General features: G+C 38.0%; 1 protein-coding gene across 1 annotated transcript in view; it reads left to right on the forward strand.

Moving 5' to 3' along the window:
• The first annotated feature begins 6528 nt into the window (after positions 1-6528).
• rgs5a (regulator of G protein signaling 5a) overlaps positions 6529-16885 on the forward strand; it is a 40220-nt gene continuing 29863 nt past the window's right edge. The window contains exons 1-2 of the mRNA XM_020918588.2: positions 6529-6637; positions 11300-11413. Of these exons, the coding sequence (XP_020774247.1) occupies positions 6594-6637; positions 11300-11413 (158 nt within the window). The 5' untranslated portion in view covers positions 6529-6593. The remainder of the gene's footprint in view (positions 6638-11299; positions 11414-16885) is intronic.

The following is a 16885-nucleotide window of genomic DNA, read 5'->3' on the forward strand; positions in this document are numbered from 1 at the left end:
GTGACTCTCAAACCTTATTTCCACCGGTTCACTTTTAACTAAGGCGCAGCATCACGTGAAATGAGAGAATGAAGACTCAAGACGGCAAAATCAAATCAAACTTTATTTATGAAGCGCTTTTCACACAAAAATGTAACCCAAAGTGCTTTACAGTGAGTGCGTATACATGCACATCAATAACCCGGTTATTAGCCATATCCCGGTTATGTCAGTATTTGGGTTACTGCGTTTACATGCGCACTGAGAAACCGGGACACTCATATCCGCGTATATATGATCAAATGGAGTATCCCGGTTTCTTGACATAATCTTACAAATGCGCAGGCGCAAAAATTAACTTAAATCAATTTCATAAACCAGGAAAAATACAAACCGTGAGCTCCTTTAGCATAAGAAGCTAAGGAGCTACGAGATCTCCCACAATCCACTGCACACATCAAACCAACAGATTCTTCATTAAAATCTTCTGCATAAATAAACTCAACTTTACAACATATAAACCATAAACAGTATAGAGCTACATCAGCCCGTTTGATCAGATAATTCAGCTCTGATCACATTTGTTTACGTTTTACAGAAACGAAACTTAAGACCGTTTGGCTAATTAGCATAAACTGTTAGCGGTGATAAAAACAACTCGCTCCTTGCGCCGCTGATGCGATCAGTTTCTTTTGGACTAAATGACACGACTCTGTGGATTATGTGTGTTATTTCTGTGACAGAAGAGGCGCTAATGATGGTAAGTGATGTTTAGCATGTTTTAGCTTTTCACAGCGAGCACGAGTGCAGGTCGTACGAGTGCAGATTGTACGTGTGCAGGTTTAGCGCAGCTCTTTATTTTACAGTCATTTCACTCGTTTGGTCACTTTATTTATGTTGGTCAATTTATTTATGTGACTACTGTTGTGGTGAAAGGCTGGAAAGTGTCTTTTGGACGCATGCGCACTCAACTTTATGTTGCAGTAACCGGGATACTGCGTATACATGCCACAAGTAACCCGGTTACTATCGGAATAAACCAGCTACAGTAACCCGGTTTCTAATAACCGGGATACTGCCATAACCGGGTTACTGAAACCGGGTTACTGCGTTTACATGCATCATCAAGAAACCGGGATACTCAAAAAACCCGATCATAACCGTGTTATTGATGTGCATGTATACACACTCACTGAGTAAAAACAATCCCATATTTCCTTCTGCCCACCCACTGTCCCAGACCCTCACAGCTGCCCGACTCCACACAACCAAACCACCCAGACACACACACACACTAACATGATAAAATACTTAAAACTACACTTAGTAACATAACTAAATACAGGCAAACCAGTTGAGAAAGCACCATCAGAGGAGCCGTCTACACCAGGAGCAGAGAGCCGTCCACCGCCACCAGGAACCGCGACAGGGCCCAGGGAAGAGACGAAGCCCAAGCACCAACCCTCCACCAGGATCCCACAGAAGATAAAATGATGATTTCTCACCAAACGCCAACTTGATCCACTGATAAATCGCCGTATTTCCACCGATGACACTTTTACAAGTTAAGCCAACATGCTCAACAAAACAAAACTAGCGCAGCCGTTTATGTGAGTTACTAGTTTATTGTCCAAGCAGGGAAATGTGTTTTCGCAGCTGTACAAAAGCAACACCATTTCACAGGACACGCATCAGTCAAACAACACAACACAACAATAAAAGTGTCATACTCCACCTGAACAGAATAGGAATACGTGAGTCCTGCACAGTCGTCGGGAGGGCATAAGGGTGAAATCAGGGTGCAGTGGGTGAGTTTGGTCCTGTGTTCATGAATGTGTGTTATGGTTTTTACGTTGTGTGGCTGTTGGTTATTTGAGTGAAAAATGTTCCTGTTTTTGTGAGTGAGCTCAGTCGTAAAACAGGACGAACAGAACAGGAGAACGGGCAGATGAAGTACACGTGGAGAAACATGGAGTACTTTTAAGATTTTATCGTCAAGATCAAACAAATAGTTCCAGAGCATAATGCGTCTAAAGTTTGGATTACTAAACGTGGCTAAAAGTAGAATTCAGGTACAATTTAGACTTCATTTATTAAGAAAACACAAGTTATGAAATGGAAAAGAGGTTTTATTAGGCCTGTTTCCATGTAAATATTGTTACTTATGATATTTCATATTATGGCATAAAATGTGTCTGTCTCCATGGAGAATGTTCCAAAGTATGGTTTTAACTTTCTGTTTGAATTGAACCTTGTAAATCAAGGGCCCCTAACCCCAGGCCGTGGACTGGTACCAGGCTGTGGGTTGTTTAGTACCGGGCCTCAAATTTGCAATCCCCCCGTCCCATATGTCACGTGGATTATGTCTTTACGCATACGCTACGTGGACAGTGCCTCCTCCCATATGTCGTGGGCCGAGCCTCTAAACCATACCTAAACCAGGTCTAAACCAGGTCTAAATCATGACAAAACCAGGTCTAAACCAGGTCTAAACCAGCTCTAATTCAGGACTAAACCAGCTCTAAATCAGGACTAAACCGAGTCTAAACCAGCTCTAAATCAGGACTAAACCAGGTCTAAACCAGCTCTAAATCAGGACTAAACCAGAACTAAACCAGCTCTAAATCAGGACTAAACCAGAACTAAACCAGCTCTAAATCAGGACTAAACCAGGACTAAACCAGCTCTAAATCAGGACTAAACCAGGTCTAAACCAGCTCTAAATCAGGACTAAACCAGAACTAAACCAGCTCTAAATCAGGACTAAACCAGAACTAAACCAGCTCTAAATCAGGACTAAACCAGCTTTAAATCAGGACTAAACCAGGTCTAAACCAGCTCTAAATCAGGACTAAACCAGGTCTAAACCAGCTCTAAATCAGGACTAAACCAGGTCTAAACCAGCTCTAAATCAGGACTAAACCAGCTCTAAATCAGGACTAAACCAGGACTAAACCAGCTCTAAATCAGGACTAAACCAGGTCTAAACCAGCTCTAAACCAGGTCTAAACCAGGACTAAACCAGGACTAAACCAGCTCTAAACCAGAACTAAACCAGGACTAAACCAGGACTAAACCAGCTCTAGACCAGGTTTAAAACAGAAGGCACAGCGCCTCCTCCCATATGCTCACTCCCCACCAGTCTGCGAAATATTGTTGGATATAAAACCAGGTCCGTGGCGCAAAAAAGTTTGGGAACAACTGATGTAAGTGACGTGTGACCTCCAGAAAGTTATAACCTTTAATAGAACAATGCAACTTTACTATAATAAAGTTACAAAAAACAACAAAAACAAAATCTGACATGGCAGGTGTGATGGACGGTGGAGTTTCCAGACGTCCAGGCTGGTGCACACTTCTACAACTACACATTACATAAAAGCTCACCCCCGACTGTGTCCCTGTCAGATGTTCTGTTTCTATTCCATTATTATTCTCATTTGTGCCTCATTCACACACACAAACGCACACACACACTGCCCGCTTTTGTGATGACTTGTTTTAATTGCAGCTTTAATTATGTGTTAACAACCGCGTACCCGATTTTTACAAGTGTGAACAACAGAGCGAGTTCATTTAAAACCGTCCGCTCGGTCCAAAGTTATTCCTCACTTAGCTCACTTACGCATTCCAATCATTCAGTTTATAAGCACTTTCACAGCATGCTAACAGCGCCCTTCCTGCTTCTTAGAGAACAGATTGCTTTAATATGCAGAAAGGACACAGAGGTCTCGTTTGGACTCCAGGAGCTGCTTTTTTAATAAACCTGTTCAGGAGTAAAACAGCTATTTTACTGGGAAAAAAAAGAAAGAAATAAAAATGGGTAATGTTCCTTTAAGGGTTTTAATATTTTAGATCTGGGATGAGCAATTATTTTTTCCATTATGTTATAAAAAGCTGTAAACCATGAAGCCTGTTTAGTATTAGTTTAGACCTTGTTTGGACCTGGTTTAGACCTGATTTAGTCCAAGTTTAGACCTGGTTTAGTTCTGGTATAGTTCTGGTTTAGTTCTGGTTTAGACCTAGTTTAGACCTGGTTTAGACCTGGTTTAGACCTGGTTTAGTTCTGGTTTAGACCTAGTTTAGACCTGGTTTAGTCTGGGTTTAGACCTGGTTTAGTTTCTGTTTAGACCTTGTTTAGTTCTGGTTTAGACCTGGTTTAGACCTGGTTTAGTCCAGGTTTAGACCTTGTTTAGTTCTGGTTTAGAACTGATTTAGACTGTGGGTTTAGACCTGGTTTAGACCCAGTTTAGTTCTGGTTTAGACCTGATTGAGACCTGGTTTAGTTCTGATTTAGTGAGGCTGCCTCACAAAAAATGTCATTTTAAAGAACACCTCTAAAATAAAATAATAATAATAACAGACGATGGAAAAAGCCCAGGTCTGTTTTAAATAATTTAACCAATTTTCAAGGGGAGACTTTACATGCAAAACATTTTTATTCATTTTTTTTTTTCTGTTTGTTTGATTTTGTGTGTTCTTTGGCCAGTTTGGTCTCTTAGCATCACTTGGGAACAACAACATACCACTCTGCACGGAAAGATGTTTTAATATTTAATTTTATTGATCTTGCAACCATAGAGTTTTATGGGACATTGTAAATCATATAAACCATTGTATAGAATGATGATGATTGATGTATTTTTTATATGTATATATAATTCCAAGTCTGATTTATTAGGCAAAAAATTAGCAAATTTTACTAAATACTAAATAGCATATCTAAAATTCCCTCTGTGTATTTTTTGTATCTGATACGACAACAAAAAGAAGCATGGTTCTGTTTTGAATGTCCCAAAAATGGTAAATTATGGCCGTTTTACACATAAAATTCCTTATTTTTTAATGAAAACATGATGAAAAACATACAATTTTTTGTAAATTTTTGTGTAAACTACACATGTTTCAAATTGATATCTCTAAATTGAAGATTTGTCCTTCTTCAGTGCAGTGTTTTTCCTACATGTTCAGCTCAGTATGTACTTGGAATTTGCTTAGGTGACTTGGTATGTTAAAGATGCATTATGTAACTTTTGGGCTGGAGGCCTGTCACTGTTGCTGCTCTTTCTTAAAATTACAGGTGGTTTTATTATAACAGCTCTTTGAGAATATTACTGGAAGTGCTGAGATTCTCTAGCGCCAGTGAAATGTTTGTAAATTGTGTTGTATTTATTAATTTTTGTTTAGAGCCGTGAATCTGAGCAATCAAATCATAGAAGCTCTAGCGTGTCCTGTGAGGAGCTCTGTCAGATTCACCACTGGCGCTCTTGACTGTAAACATTATCACATGCACTGGATTTAACTTTTATTCTTACTATTTTCTTTCTTTTTACTACTATTGACCAGATATTACGTGTTCTTAATAAAGATTGAATTGAATTATCACTCAAAACTTGGTCCGGTTTGGTCTCCATGAAGATAGAAAGGTTTAAACCAGGGGTGTCAAACATACGGCCCGGGGGCCAGATCCGGCCCTCCAAGACCTTTAATCTGGCCCTCGGCTGATTTTCTACTAAAATATTTTAATTATATTTTCTATTAAAATCTTGTTAATTTTCTGCGGTGTTTATCACAGCAGCGTCTCCAGCGTCTCTGTACGTGGCCCCTCCCACCAGAGCAGCACAAATGAAGACTTGTCTCTTTCCAAACGCTCTTAAAGGACGATCGTTTTGACTGTTGACCGTGACACCCTCATCAGAAAAATGTCCAACATGAGAAAAGTGGAGCCGAGTGCAGGATTTTCAAAGAAAAACTGACTTATTCCTATGAACATACAAGTTCATGTTAAAACACCGTGTTGAAATTGTATTTTTCTTAAAGTTTCAGGTTGTTCATAATATTATAATATTTTGTAAAAGAAAGAGTTCATCAGTTAAAAAAGATTTTTGTAATAGATTTGTGTTTCTCTGCACAAATATTTGAACTTATTGCTATTTTTGGGGTTTATATGACATGAGTTTTCTGATCCGGCCCCTTTGGGATCAAAGTCGGTTGGATACGGCCCCCGGACCAAAATGAGTTTGACACCCCTGGTTTAAACCGTACTGTGTAAGATCCCAGACTAAACAATAACATCGTATGACGGACCTTCCACCAGAAAAGCTCCACAAGTTACACCTTTAAGTTTGATTCCGTACCAGACTATCCCCAAACCCACACGTATTCCCGTTTGTTTACAGTTCAAAAGCCGGACTCTGTAAGGTCAGCCCAGCCTCTCTCCTGTATCTGGGACCCGTCACCTACCTGCAGTACACTGGATTATTGCATTAGCGCTGTTTCTTTTCCACCAACCAGACCCCGGCTTAACCAAACAAATTAGCGTGCGCTTTCCCTCAGATGTGCGGGGCCCGGTGTCCGTGCTAAGTGCATCCTGCTGCAGGCCTGACGCTGATGGAAAAGCTCAAAGCAAACACGACTCAGACCCCCTTCCTGGTTCTCTCAGCGGCGGGACACTCTCCTCTGATTGGTGGAGGAGTTGGCCGACTGCCCATCGGTCGGTCGTATAAAACCCGGGTCCAGCTGGGAGCGGGCTCAGAAAGCTAACGGAGGACTCAAGAGAAAAGAACTACACGAAACTTTAAGAGAACTACAAGAGGAAGCACAACGAAAGCAAGATGTGTAAAGGATTAGCTGCGCTGCCACAGTCGTGTATCGAGAGGTGAGTGCTGCTTCTGTTGTGCAAATGCTCAAGATTGTGTCATTTTCATAGAGATAGTTCTAAAAATGAAAATACAAGATGCTGCAAAACTGGGATTGCAAAGTTTTGGAAAGATTTTGTAAGTTTGTGAAAGTTATAAGAAACATACTTGCTGATAATTGTGACTCAGTGTAATGTTTGAAAAGGAAATATTGGAAAAGAAAAGTTGTAAGGTATTTACTTGAACTGTTTGAACCAAGCTCCAGTTGAAGGTAAAATCAAATAAAATTAAGGCTCTGTCATCAAAAGTGGATTGAAAACTTTTACAGAATAGTATTTTTAAGTGAAATGGACGTTTGGTTCAAGGCACTGCAAGAGAAAAGGATAAGGAACAATGTGTTTTACAGATATCAGAATGACTGGTTGGGGTTTTTTTGTGAAAAAAACAAACAAAAAAAAAACCAAAGAAATTTTTATTTTACATATTTTCACATGCTCAAACCAAATTAAGGCCTTGTGTTTATAAAAATGTTCAGGTTTTGCTTGCATTTTGAGTGCATTAATGGACAGAGACGCGTAAAAGTCTTGGTAAATGTTGTTGGTTTATTAAATTAAAACATTTTAGTAAATTCAGTGTTGCTAGAAAAAATGTCAAATGCTGTCAAATGCAAAAAACATCACATTTATATATATATTTTTTATTAGTAATCTATGTGTAATTAAAGCCTGAACGTATTTATTTATGTAGAAAAGGGACAGCACATATTAATAATGTACTTATTATGTGTAAAAAAAAAAGAAAAAAGCTGATTTTAGCCACAGTTTTGTTTCTATCTTTTATTTCTGGACACACTGATGGGAACAATAAGTCACATTTAACGAATTCATTATGGAATTAAGTAGGGATGTAACAATAACCGAAATTTTGTGATATCATATCGTCAAATGTCCCACAAAAATACCTTGGGTATTACACAATATATTGAATTACAAGTCTCTTTGCTTAAATGCATGGTTTTATAGTAGCAACAGCTTATGAACATAGGGAACTACATATCCCATGATTCATTTCAGCGCAGACAACATGAAGAAACATGTTTTTTACTTGAATTCTTGAGATTATGACAGAAATAGTTCACACCAAAATCTTGTCAAGGTATTTTAAAAGCAGAAACGTGTCCTATCTACAATTATATAAGCCTCTCCAAAATATCGGAATAAATATCGTACCGTGAGATGCAGTATCGTGACGTTTTGATATCGTTACATCCCTAGAATTAAGGCTTTGATTACATAAATATAGAATTTGTAAAAACCCTTGACATATTGTTCGATAGATGCGTGTAGAAGTACTTAATTTGAAGATTTTTGGGTCAAAACGGCCTCTGAAATTACACATTTAGAGTCCATGTATATATCTATAGATGTAAAAACAGTAAAACATTGTTCGATAGTTCAGAATTGGGCAGTTCGTAGCAAAAGAACTAACTGATCCAAAGCACGAACACTGTCTCAGTTCTTCTTCTCAGCGCAATGATTAGATTATACTTTATCTCCCTTACATGAAAACAACTTGAAGTGCTGTTGCTTGTACTCGTAGTGAAATACCAAAGAAGAGCAGAGGTGGGTTGAGTCTGAGTAAGTGCGGTGTTATCTGAATGGACTAGTGCTCCTGTGATAAGATATACCTCCCATTCCCCGCGGTTAGAGACAAGAAACTGCACTGAACAAACTGTCTCAAAGAGCGCAGATCTTTGAAACCTGGGAAAATACGAGGGGCTTTGAAGCTGCTGAAGTTAAACTGCATTCCACACCGGCGGGTCACCTGTGGGTCAAAACGGTGCAGATAAGCGCCAGGGTGCACGTGCCAGATACCTGCTTCTGTGAGAATGTTGTGGGTGCATTGTGTAACTTTTCTGGTGGAGGATCCGTCAAATGCTTTTCCCTATAGAGATGTTTTTGCTTTGTCTAGAATGTTTCACAGTATGGCATTAAAGCTTTCTATCTTCACGGAGAACAAACTAAACCAAGTTACAGGTCAGATCTGAGGAGAGGCGACCCCGCTCACAGTCAGAATCAGTTTTTCTAGGTATTTTTGAGTTGTAAAACCACTTGTAATTGAATAAATGTGAAGTAGAGCTGTTTAATGTCATACTGTGGAACATTCCAGGCAGAGCAATGACATAGAAACAAGCAAGTAATGGACCCACAACCAAAAAATTACTTAGTGCGCCTTTAAAGGACTGTATGGAGTGAAGTAAAAACCCACACAAATCAGGAGTACTTTCTTATTTAGAGGTTCTATGTTACACAAAACTGATTCTTGTGAGCTTTAAGCATGTTTATTTAATAAAATTTTATTTTATTTTAGTTTTTATGAATCAATTAATTAATTAATTTATATTATATTATAATTATTTTTAATTATTTATTTGAGCAAGGAAATACAAAATCAACACTAAAAAAAAAAAAAAAAAAAAGATATATAGGTAGATATAGATATGTACATGTATATATTTGGAACCTGGTGCTCAAAAGGAGTAGGATGAAATAAAAAAAATAATAAAATAAATAATAATAATTAAAAAAAAAAAGTATTGTCCTACCCCAATTGTTTTACATAATCAAATGGTTGAAACATTTTTATTTTTTTATTTTTTTATTTGGAGTGCTTACCTGATATACAGTACGTACACGCAGAAATATATCTTCGTTTATGGTCGTACAAACTAACAATAATTATAAAGAAGGCACAAAGTTTATCGTCAATGATCGTACAAAAATAAACAATGAGAATGTAAAATTAATGTTAGAATGTTGTTACCTCCTCAAAAACAGACCTGGATTTGTGTTTTGTTTCATTCACGTATGTTTGAGTAATCCTGCATTATTAGTCTGTCTACATCTCCAAAGCTCAAAATGTTCTATTCCACCTTGCGATGTCATGAAGTGTGAGTTTTCAACATAACAGCTGCATTTTATCATCAGTTCAGTAGAGCAGTGTTTCCCAAAGACAGGGTCGTGACCCTCAGGTGGGTTGCAAGAGATTTTTTTTGGGGTCGCCATGTCACGATCTGCATTCTGTTCCAATATTGCTGGTTCAATTGAATGTTGAAAAGAAAAAGAAAGGGGCTACATTTAATGCTCAAGTAGTCGACTTATGGATTCTTTTATTGCTGCTTCAATGACTGTTTTTCATTGTTTAAAACTTGAGTCATACTAATTGTTCAGAGAAACACAATCACTCAGTCAACAATAAAATATCTAAAATAAAATCTGAGAGCAATTTAGTAAAAGTAGTTCTTAAAGCTGCACTGTGTAACTTTTTGGTCGGGGGCCCATCACCTGCTTGTTTCTGTGAATACTGTTTGTCATTGTTCTGCCTGGAATGTTCCACAGTGTGACATTAAACAGCTCTACCTTACATTTATTCAGTTACAGGTGGTTTTATAGCTCAAAATACCTAGAAAAACAGACATTCTGACTCTGAGCAGGGTCGTCTCTCCTCAGATCTGTAACTTGGTCTGGTTTGGTTGAGATGAATATAGAAATGTTTAATGCCATATTGTGAAACAATCCAGACAAAGCAATAACATCTCCATGGAGACAAGCATTTGATGGACGCAATGCACCTATAACCACTAAATGCATTGTGTTGTGTTGAAGTAGATGGTAAATTCAATTGAGATTATTAATTTGAGTACAGCAAAAAATAAATAAATAAATAGAAATTTGGGTATGTTGCAAATTTTTTGACAACTAGAAACAAATGCTTGCCAAAGGTTCCTAGATAGATCTTGCAAATGCACTAAGCGGCACTGGGGGAACGCTGCTGATGTCTCGGCTTATATCTTGATCCAAACGGTTTGTTGCGTATTTGTGATGGTCGGCGTTAAGGGGTTAAAGTTCTTTAGATTGCAATATTTGTTCACTTCAAACTTGGTGGTGATAAGACACGATTATGGACTGACCAACGAACTAATCACCACATTTGTAATTCGATGGACAAAGACACTTACAACTGAGCTAACTGTCACTCTGTTACTACAAGAAATACATTTTTAAAGGTCCTATATCACGCAAACTTGACTCTTGTGAGTGTTAAGCCATGGTATAATGTTGTTACCTCCTCAAAAACATACCTGGAGATGTGTTTTGTTTCATTCACACATGTTTAAGTAACCCTTTATTATTAGTCTGTTTACATCTCCAGAGCTCAACATGCTCTGTTCCACCTTGTGATGTCATGAAGCTGTAGTTTTCAAGTTAACATCTACCTTTTTATCTTTAGTTTAGTAGAGAATGCATATACCAGAGCTGGAATTATTCAAATGATTCCAACGAAGGTATACGGAGTTTAAAGTGTCAGTGAAGCACTTTCTGTATTACCACATGACATCACAAGATGGAACTAAGTGTTTCCAGTTTGAGAGAAAAACTCCTAAATTTGTAGGATTTGTGTGTTAAAAATGGGTGAATGAAACAAAACACAACTCCCAATATGTTTTTCATGAGTTAAAATTTGAAACATAGATCAGAAACTTACGTAATAATGGGCCCTTTAAGTGGTTTTTACTAGAAAACAGAGGACATTTATAAATACACTGAAACTAAAAATATTGTGGGCTTTTATGGTTTGTTGTCCCTCTTACTGACACTATTGATGCTTTGTGTTTGTCCCAGGGCTAAGGAGATCAAGTCCAAACTGGGCGTGTTCCTGCAGAAGCCGGACAACGCCATCGACCTGATCATCCCCTACCCAGAGAAGAATGAGAAGAAACCCGAGAAAGTCCACAAGTGAGTCAACAAACTACTGTACGCTCTATGTCTGGTCTGTCCAAAAACAGAAAGTGAGGTAATGAGATAATGTCACAAAGTTAAAATGACATAAATTATCAACATTATTATGAACAACACTTTATTTGAGAAGATTCAAGTTGAGAAGAAAACTTATCTATCAATGGGACAAGCGTGTTTTTCTTAATTCAAGCAAGATTACATTTTCTCGCAAAAGTTGTTGTTTTTCTTAGCTATGTAACTTTTTGGTTGGGGGTCGGTCACCTGCTTTTTTTCTAAGGATATGTCATTGCTCTACCTGGAATGTTTCACAGTATGACATTAAAGAGCTCTACCTTACATGTATGGCTCAAAAAACCTAAAACAGACTGACTATTCTCCACGCATCTGACCTGTAACTTGGGCCCAATCCACACTAGTACGTATTTGAGTAATTTTCGTTGTGTATGCAGTGTTCGTCCACATTAATCCGATGAAAAACGGTTCCAGAGACAGAACGATCTGGTGCCGCCAGCTCCCACGAATTCATCTGAGCACAGATCTGATCCGGCACTGTGTGGAAGCCTGAAAATGCTGATACACTGACATACGTCTATGCACCGCAAAGTAATTCTAAGAGTAAATCTAATGCTAAGAAGCTAGAATATATGTCCATTCATATATACGGTCTATGTTTATGACCTGCAGACGTATAATCTCTGAAAAGTTTCACATGAACCATCTCCAACGCGATAGAAGCACAGAACAGACTCACCATCAGCAGAACATCCTCTGTCACAGAAAGAACAGTCATATTCCACAGAGTCGTGTCCTTTAGTCCAACAGAAGCTGAACCGCATCAACGCACAATAGCGAGCTGTTTTTGGAGCACTCAGTTTATGCAATCATAAGTCAGTGCTAGTGCAGCCTCTACAGCTCAGGGAGGAAATTCTGGAGGTTCTGATCGTTCACATGAGGCCTGTCCATATACTGAGAATGAGACAAACTTGGATGTGTCCTCCATCTGCAGGTTAAGGCTCTGGAAACCCATGTGAATGTAGCACCATTTTATAAACCGGTGACAGTGGAAGCTACAGAGCTATCCTTTAAATAATAGAGGAGTTTTTGTAACATATCACAGCAATTTTAACCACACAAGGAGAGAATGTAGCAAAATGTTTAGTTTTTTTTTCTTCTCAAAGTGTTAAAGATGCATTATGCAACTTTTCAGGTAGAGGGTCTGCCACCTATGTGTCTCCATGGAGATGTTACTTTGCTTTACCTGGAGTGATCCACAGTACAGCATTAAACTTATCTGTCTTACATTTAGTAAATCACAGGTATATTTATTGCTCAAAAATGCCTTATAAACACACTTTCTCATTGCCAACGTAGTCGCCTTTCCACAAATCTGACCTGTAACTTAGCCTTGTAGCGTCGATTTCTTCTTAGGAAATGGATATGTTTAATAGCATGTTGTCAAAAATTCAAAGCCGTGGGAAACAAGCAGTTCCACCCGAAAAATTACACAGTGCACCTTTAAACTTAACGGTGCTCTATGTAACTTTTCTTATGGGTGGTCCATTACATTCCTGTATTTTGGATGACTCCACGTTTTAGGGTTAGCTGCAGTCAGTTTTGTTGTAAATTTATCTGGATTACATAACATCAGCACAATTACATCGTTATCCTCCTAGGACCTGGCGTCCACATATGTGCGCATATATGTCCAACACAATTTAGGTCGTTCAGACATCTAATAAATCACTTTTGGAAATCATTATTCAATTGTGACTTTATTGTGTTACATCAAAATGATTAAAATGAAAATGGTTTTTGCACTCATCAGATCCCAATCAGACCAAATAACAAAGAGAAATCAATAAAGACGTGCAAGAGTTCGGGTCCTGGGAGGTGCACTGTGTAACTTTTTGGTTGGGGGTCTGTCATCTGCTTGTTTCTATGTCACTGCTCAGCCTGAAATGTTCCACAGTATGACATTAAACAGCTCTACTTTGCAGTTATTCAATTGCAAGTGATTTTATAGCTCAAAAATACCTAGAAAAACAGGCATTTTCTCCTGTAACTTGGTTTGGTTTGGTCTCCACAAAGATAGAAAGGTTTAATACTGTACTTTGAATCCTTCCAGACAAAGCAATAACATCTCCATGGACAATAGAATTTGACAGACCCTCCACCAGAAAAGTTACAAAATACGCCTTTAAAAATGCACTATGCACCTTTTCTGATGGGTGGTCCATTACGTTCTTGTATTTTGGATCCACGCTGTAGTCAATTTTGTGGTTAAATTATCTGGATTACATAATAACACCAGCACAATGACATCTTAATAAGGATTTGAAAGTTAAACTTGCACTTAAAATTAAGATAATTCCTCTCTGACTCAACTGATACCAGACACTCCACACACGGATCTCCGGATTTGTTTTGGAACGGGTCCTACGAAAATTCTGAACGCGATAAATCTCCCGTGTTAGTTTTATTGTGTTTTGAAACTAAATATTATGCCGTTGGTGTTGAAAAGGCTCGAAATGACCCGAGCAGTGACAGGTTTTCACAATGAGCTCACGTAAACAGTGGAAAGCAGAAGTAGCGTCACTGGGTGCTAAAAGAGACTAGCGCTTGTAAAAATGTCACAATGGTGTTATGAAGTGTAGTTTCAAAACAGAGAGATGAGTTTATGTGAGCGCTATCTCTCTGAGTCATAAAACGTAATTATATTGGGAGTTTAAAAAGACTTATGAAAGAGGTTGTTTTTCTTAGCTAAATTGTATAACTGGGCCTTTTGGAATCATTTGTAGTAATAAAAACATTCTTATTAAATGAGTTTGAGATCCGTTTTAAAGTTGTGATAATAGTGGGTGGCCTTTTGGGATGAATCGATTCCATGGGAGAGGTTTTGAACTTAGAATAATGGCTATATTCAGACAAAAGGCTCTGTTCACGTTTACGTCACAAACCAGGAAGACGTCTGGAAAGATTATAATTTGTAAATTGTAATTGTTGATTAGCCGAACATAACTGAACGCTACAGTGACATGCAGATGAACCTAGATTTCCTTCCTAGATTTTGCCAGACTTTCTACCGCGAACAGAGCCCGCCGGAAGTTGTAATTGCATCTTTCCAAACATCTTCCTGGTTTGTGACGTAATGTGAATAGAGCCCGTACCTTGTCTTGGCACCTTATTTCTATAAATGTGCTCCTTATACTGAGATCTGGGGTTAGGACGCCATCTATTGGAAGCAGAGGGAACCACTTTTGAAAAATCACCAAAAAACTAGGGTTAAAAACTTTTTCCAGGATACTATAACAGCAGCACGCACATTTTGATGGAAGGAGTCATCAGATTTTTATTTAAGGACTTCTAAATTTAACTGTGGTGTAACAATCCTGGGAAATTGAAAAGTGCACTTTTTTAAGTGCTTAGTGAAAAACGACTATAAATTCATCAGACAAGTGTGTTAAAAAAAAATATAAGACATGTTTTTGATGAGGGAACAATGTTACAACATGGTTAAAGGTAGCCTCATTCATCAGCCGGTTTCACTTCGTGGAAATTGTCTGACCTCGCAGCATTAAGGTTCGTTCGCTCGACAACAGGCGGGCACTTATTTATTTAACCACTTGCTGCTATTTGGTCAAGACATATGTAATGCGCTGGAACACTGCGGTCTACAACTTCTGGGGTTCTTGCAAACCGTCTAGTCTATTTTGATTCCTGACCTAGTCGCTGGAGAGAAATGAAATTGAGCAGAGGCACTAGGTGGCACCAGCCTGACTAGGTTAAAGGTCCTATATTATGTAAAATTGACTCATGAGCTTTAAGTCATGTTCAAAAGTTGGTGTTACCTAATCAAAAACATTCCTGGAGTTGTGTTTTGTTTCATTCACACATGTTGAGTAACCCCATATCATATTAGTCTGTAATATGTATATGCGTAATATGGGCTTTAGGGGATAGCCTGTGGTGTGTGGACACAAAAAAAGTAATTTACAATGATCAAAACTCGTACCTCCAGGCCAAGACGCTCGTGATGGTGATGGTGAAGAGTAGAACAGAACATTATGGTGTTCAAGTATAAGTTTTAACTCCATGGAGACAATCAGGATGCAAAAAACAAAATCTAGTCAAGTTAAGATGACTTGAATTAAGAAAGTTTTATCATAATTTCAGTACATTTCATTTGAAAAGTAAAATTATCTGCCAGTGGAATAAGACTTTTTGTACTTAAAATACATCTTGGTACACTTAAAATAAGAACTTTTTGCACTTAAAATAAGAAACAAAATCAAATGCTGCTTGAATTAAGAAAAACACACTTGTTCCTTTGGTAGATAATTTTACTTGTCAAGTTGAATCTACCCAAATAAAGTAAAATGTTCTTAATTTAAGTCATTTTAACTTTCGTAGATATTGATTTTTTCCAATGAAGTTACAGATCTGATTGTTGGAGAGGTGAATACATATTTGTAATTTGTATTTTCAAGAAACAAAGACACCTGTAATTGAATAAATGTGAGATAGACAGGTCTAATGCCATACTGTGGAACATTCCAGCAGTAACCACGGAGACAAGCAGGTCCATTTACATCAACACAACAATGTAATTTAACATTTAAGAGCACTAAACATGATTTTTAGTGTCTTCAAAATGTAAAAAATACAAGTTTGCAGAGGTCCAACAACAATCAAGTTAATTCTAACAAGAACTAGTATGCTAACAGCGCACTTTCTGATTATCTGAGGAAAAAACGCTTTGTTATTAGATGCAGACAGTACAAAGCAGTCTCTTTTCTACCTTAAGAGCTGCTTCTACAATATATCTCTACTGCAGTATTCCAAATTTTGCACAACTAAACATAAAAAAGACGTACTGCCACTTTAATTTTAATAGCCCGCAGTTCCCGCTTTAATTATTTTCTCCTATCAGCTCAAACTAAATTACGGATTTGTCGTACATGCTTTTACTTAAAAATCTTGAGTTGATCTTAATTAACTTTTGGCAGGTTTGGCCCAGTCTTTATGATAAGGTTTTTCATTAAAATATATGAGAGAGACGGGAGGACAGCAGCGCTCCTCTGATCCCCTCCGCTGATTCTGGAGAAGGTTATACCCAGTCCTGTGTGGCTCTTCACCTTCAAACAGATAAAAATGTGACATCTCTTTTATTTTGCTTCTCGTCTAATTTGGAGTCTTGGGTTTTGAGAATAAAACAAACTCCCACGCACATACAGATTTATTTTGCAGTTACAAGTGCGTATTGTTAGTAGAGATGTTCGAAGTTGGGGCTGTGGTACTTAATCTCCCTTACCCCCAGTGTTTGTGTACACCGGTGTTTGCTGAATACATGCATCCTGAATCTCGGACTTCCGGTCATCGCGCAATGCATACTGAGAAGGGTCCTCCTAAAAATTGAGAATCAAACCGCCATGTTTGTTTTCCCAGTCTATTGTCAAAGCCGATCTTTTT

This window comes from Boleophthalmus pectinirostris, unplaced genomic scaffold (genome assembly GCF_026225935.1).
Source record: "Boleophthalmus pectinirostris isolate CB_2022bp ecotype Guang Dong unplaced genomic scaffold, ASM2622593v1 HiC_scaffold_7, whole genome shotgun sequence".
NCBI lineage: Eukaryota > Metazoa > Chordata > Actinopteri > Gobiiformes > Gobiidae > Boleophthalmus > Boleophthalmus pectinirostris.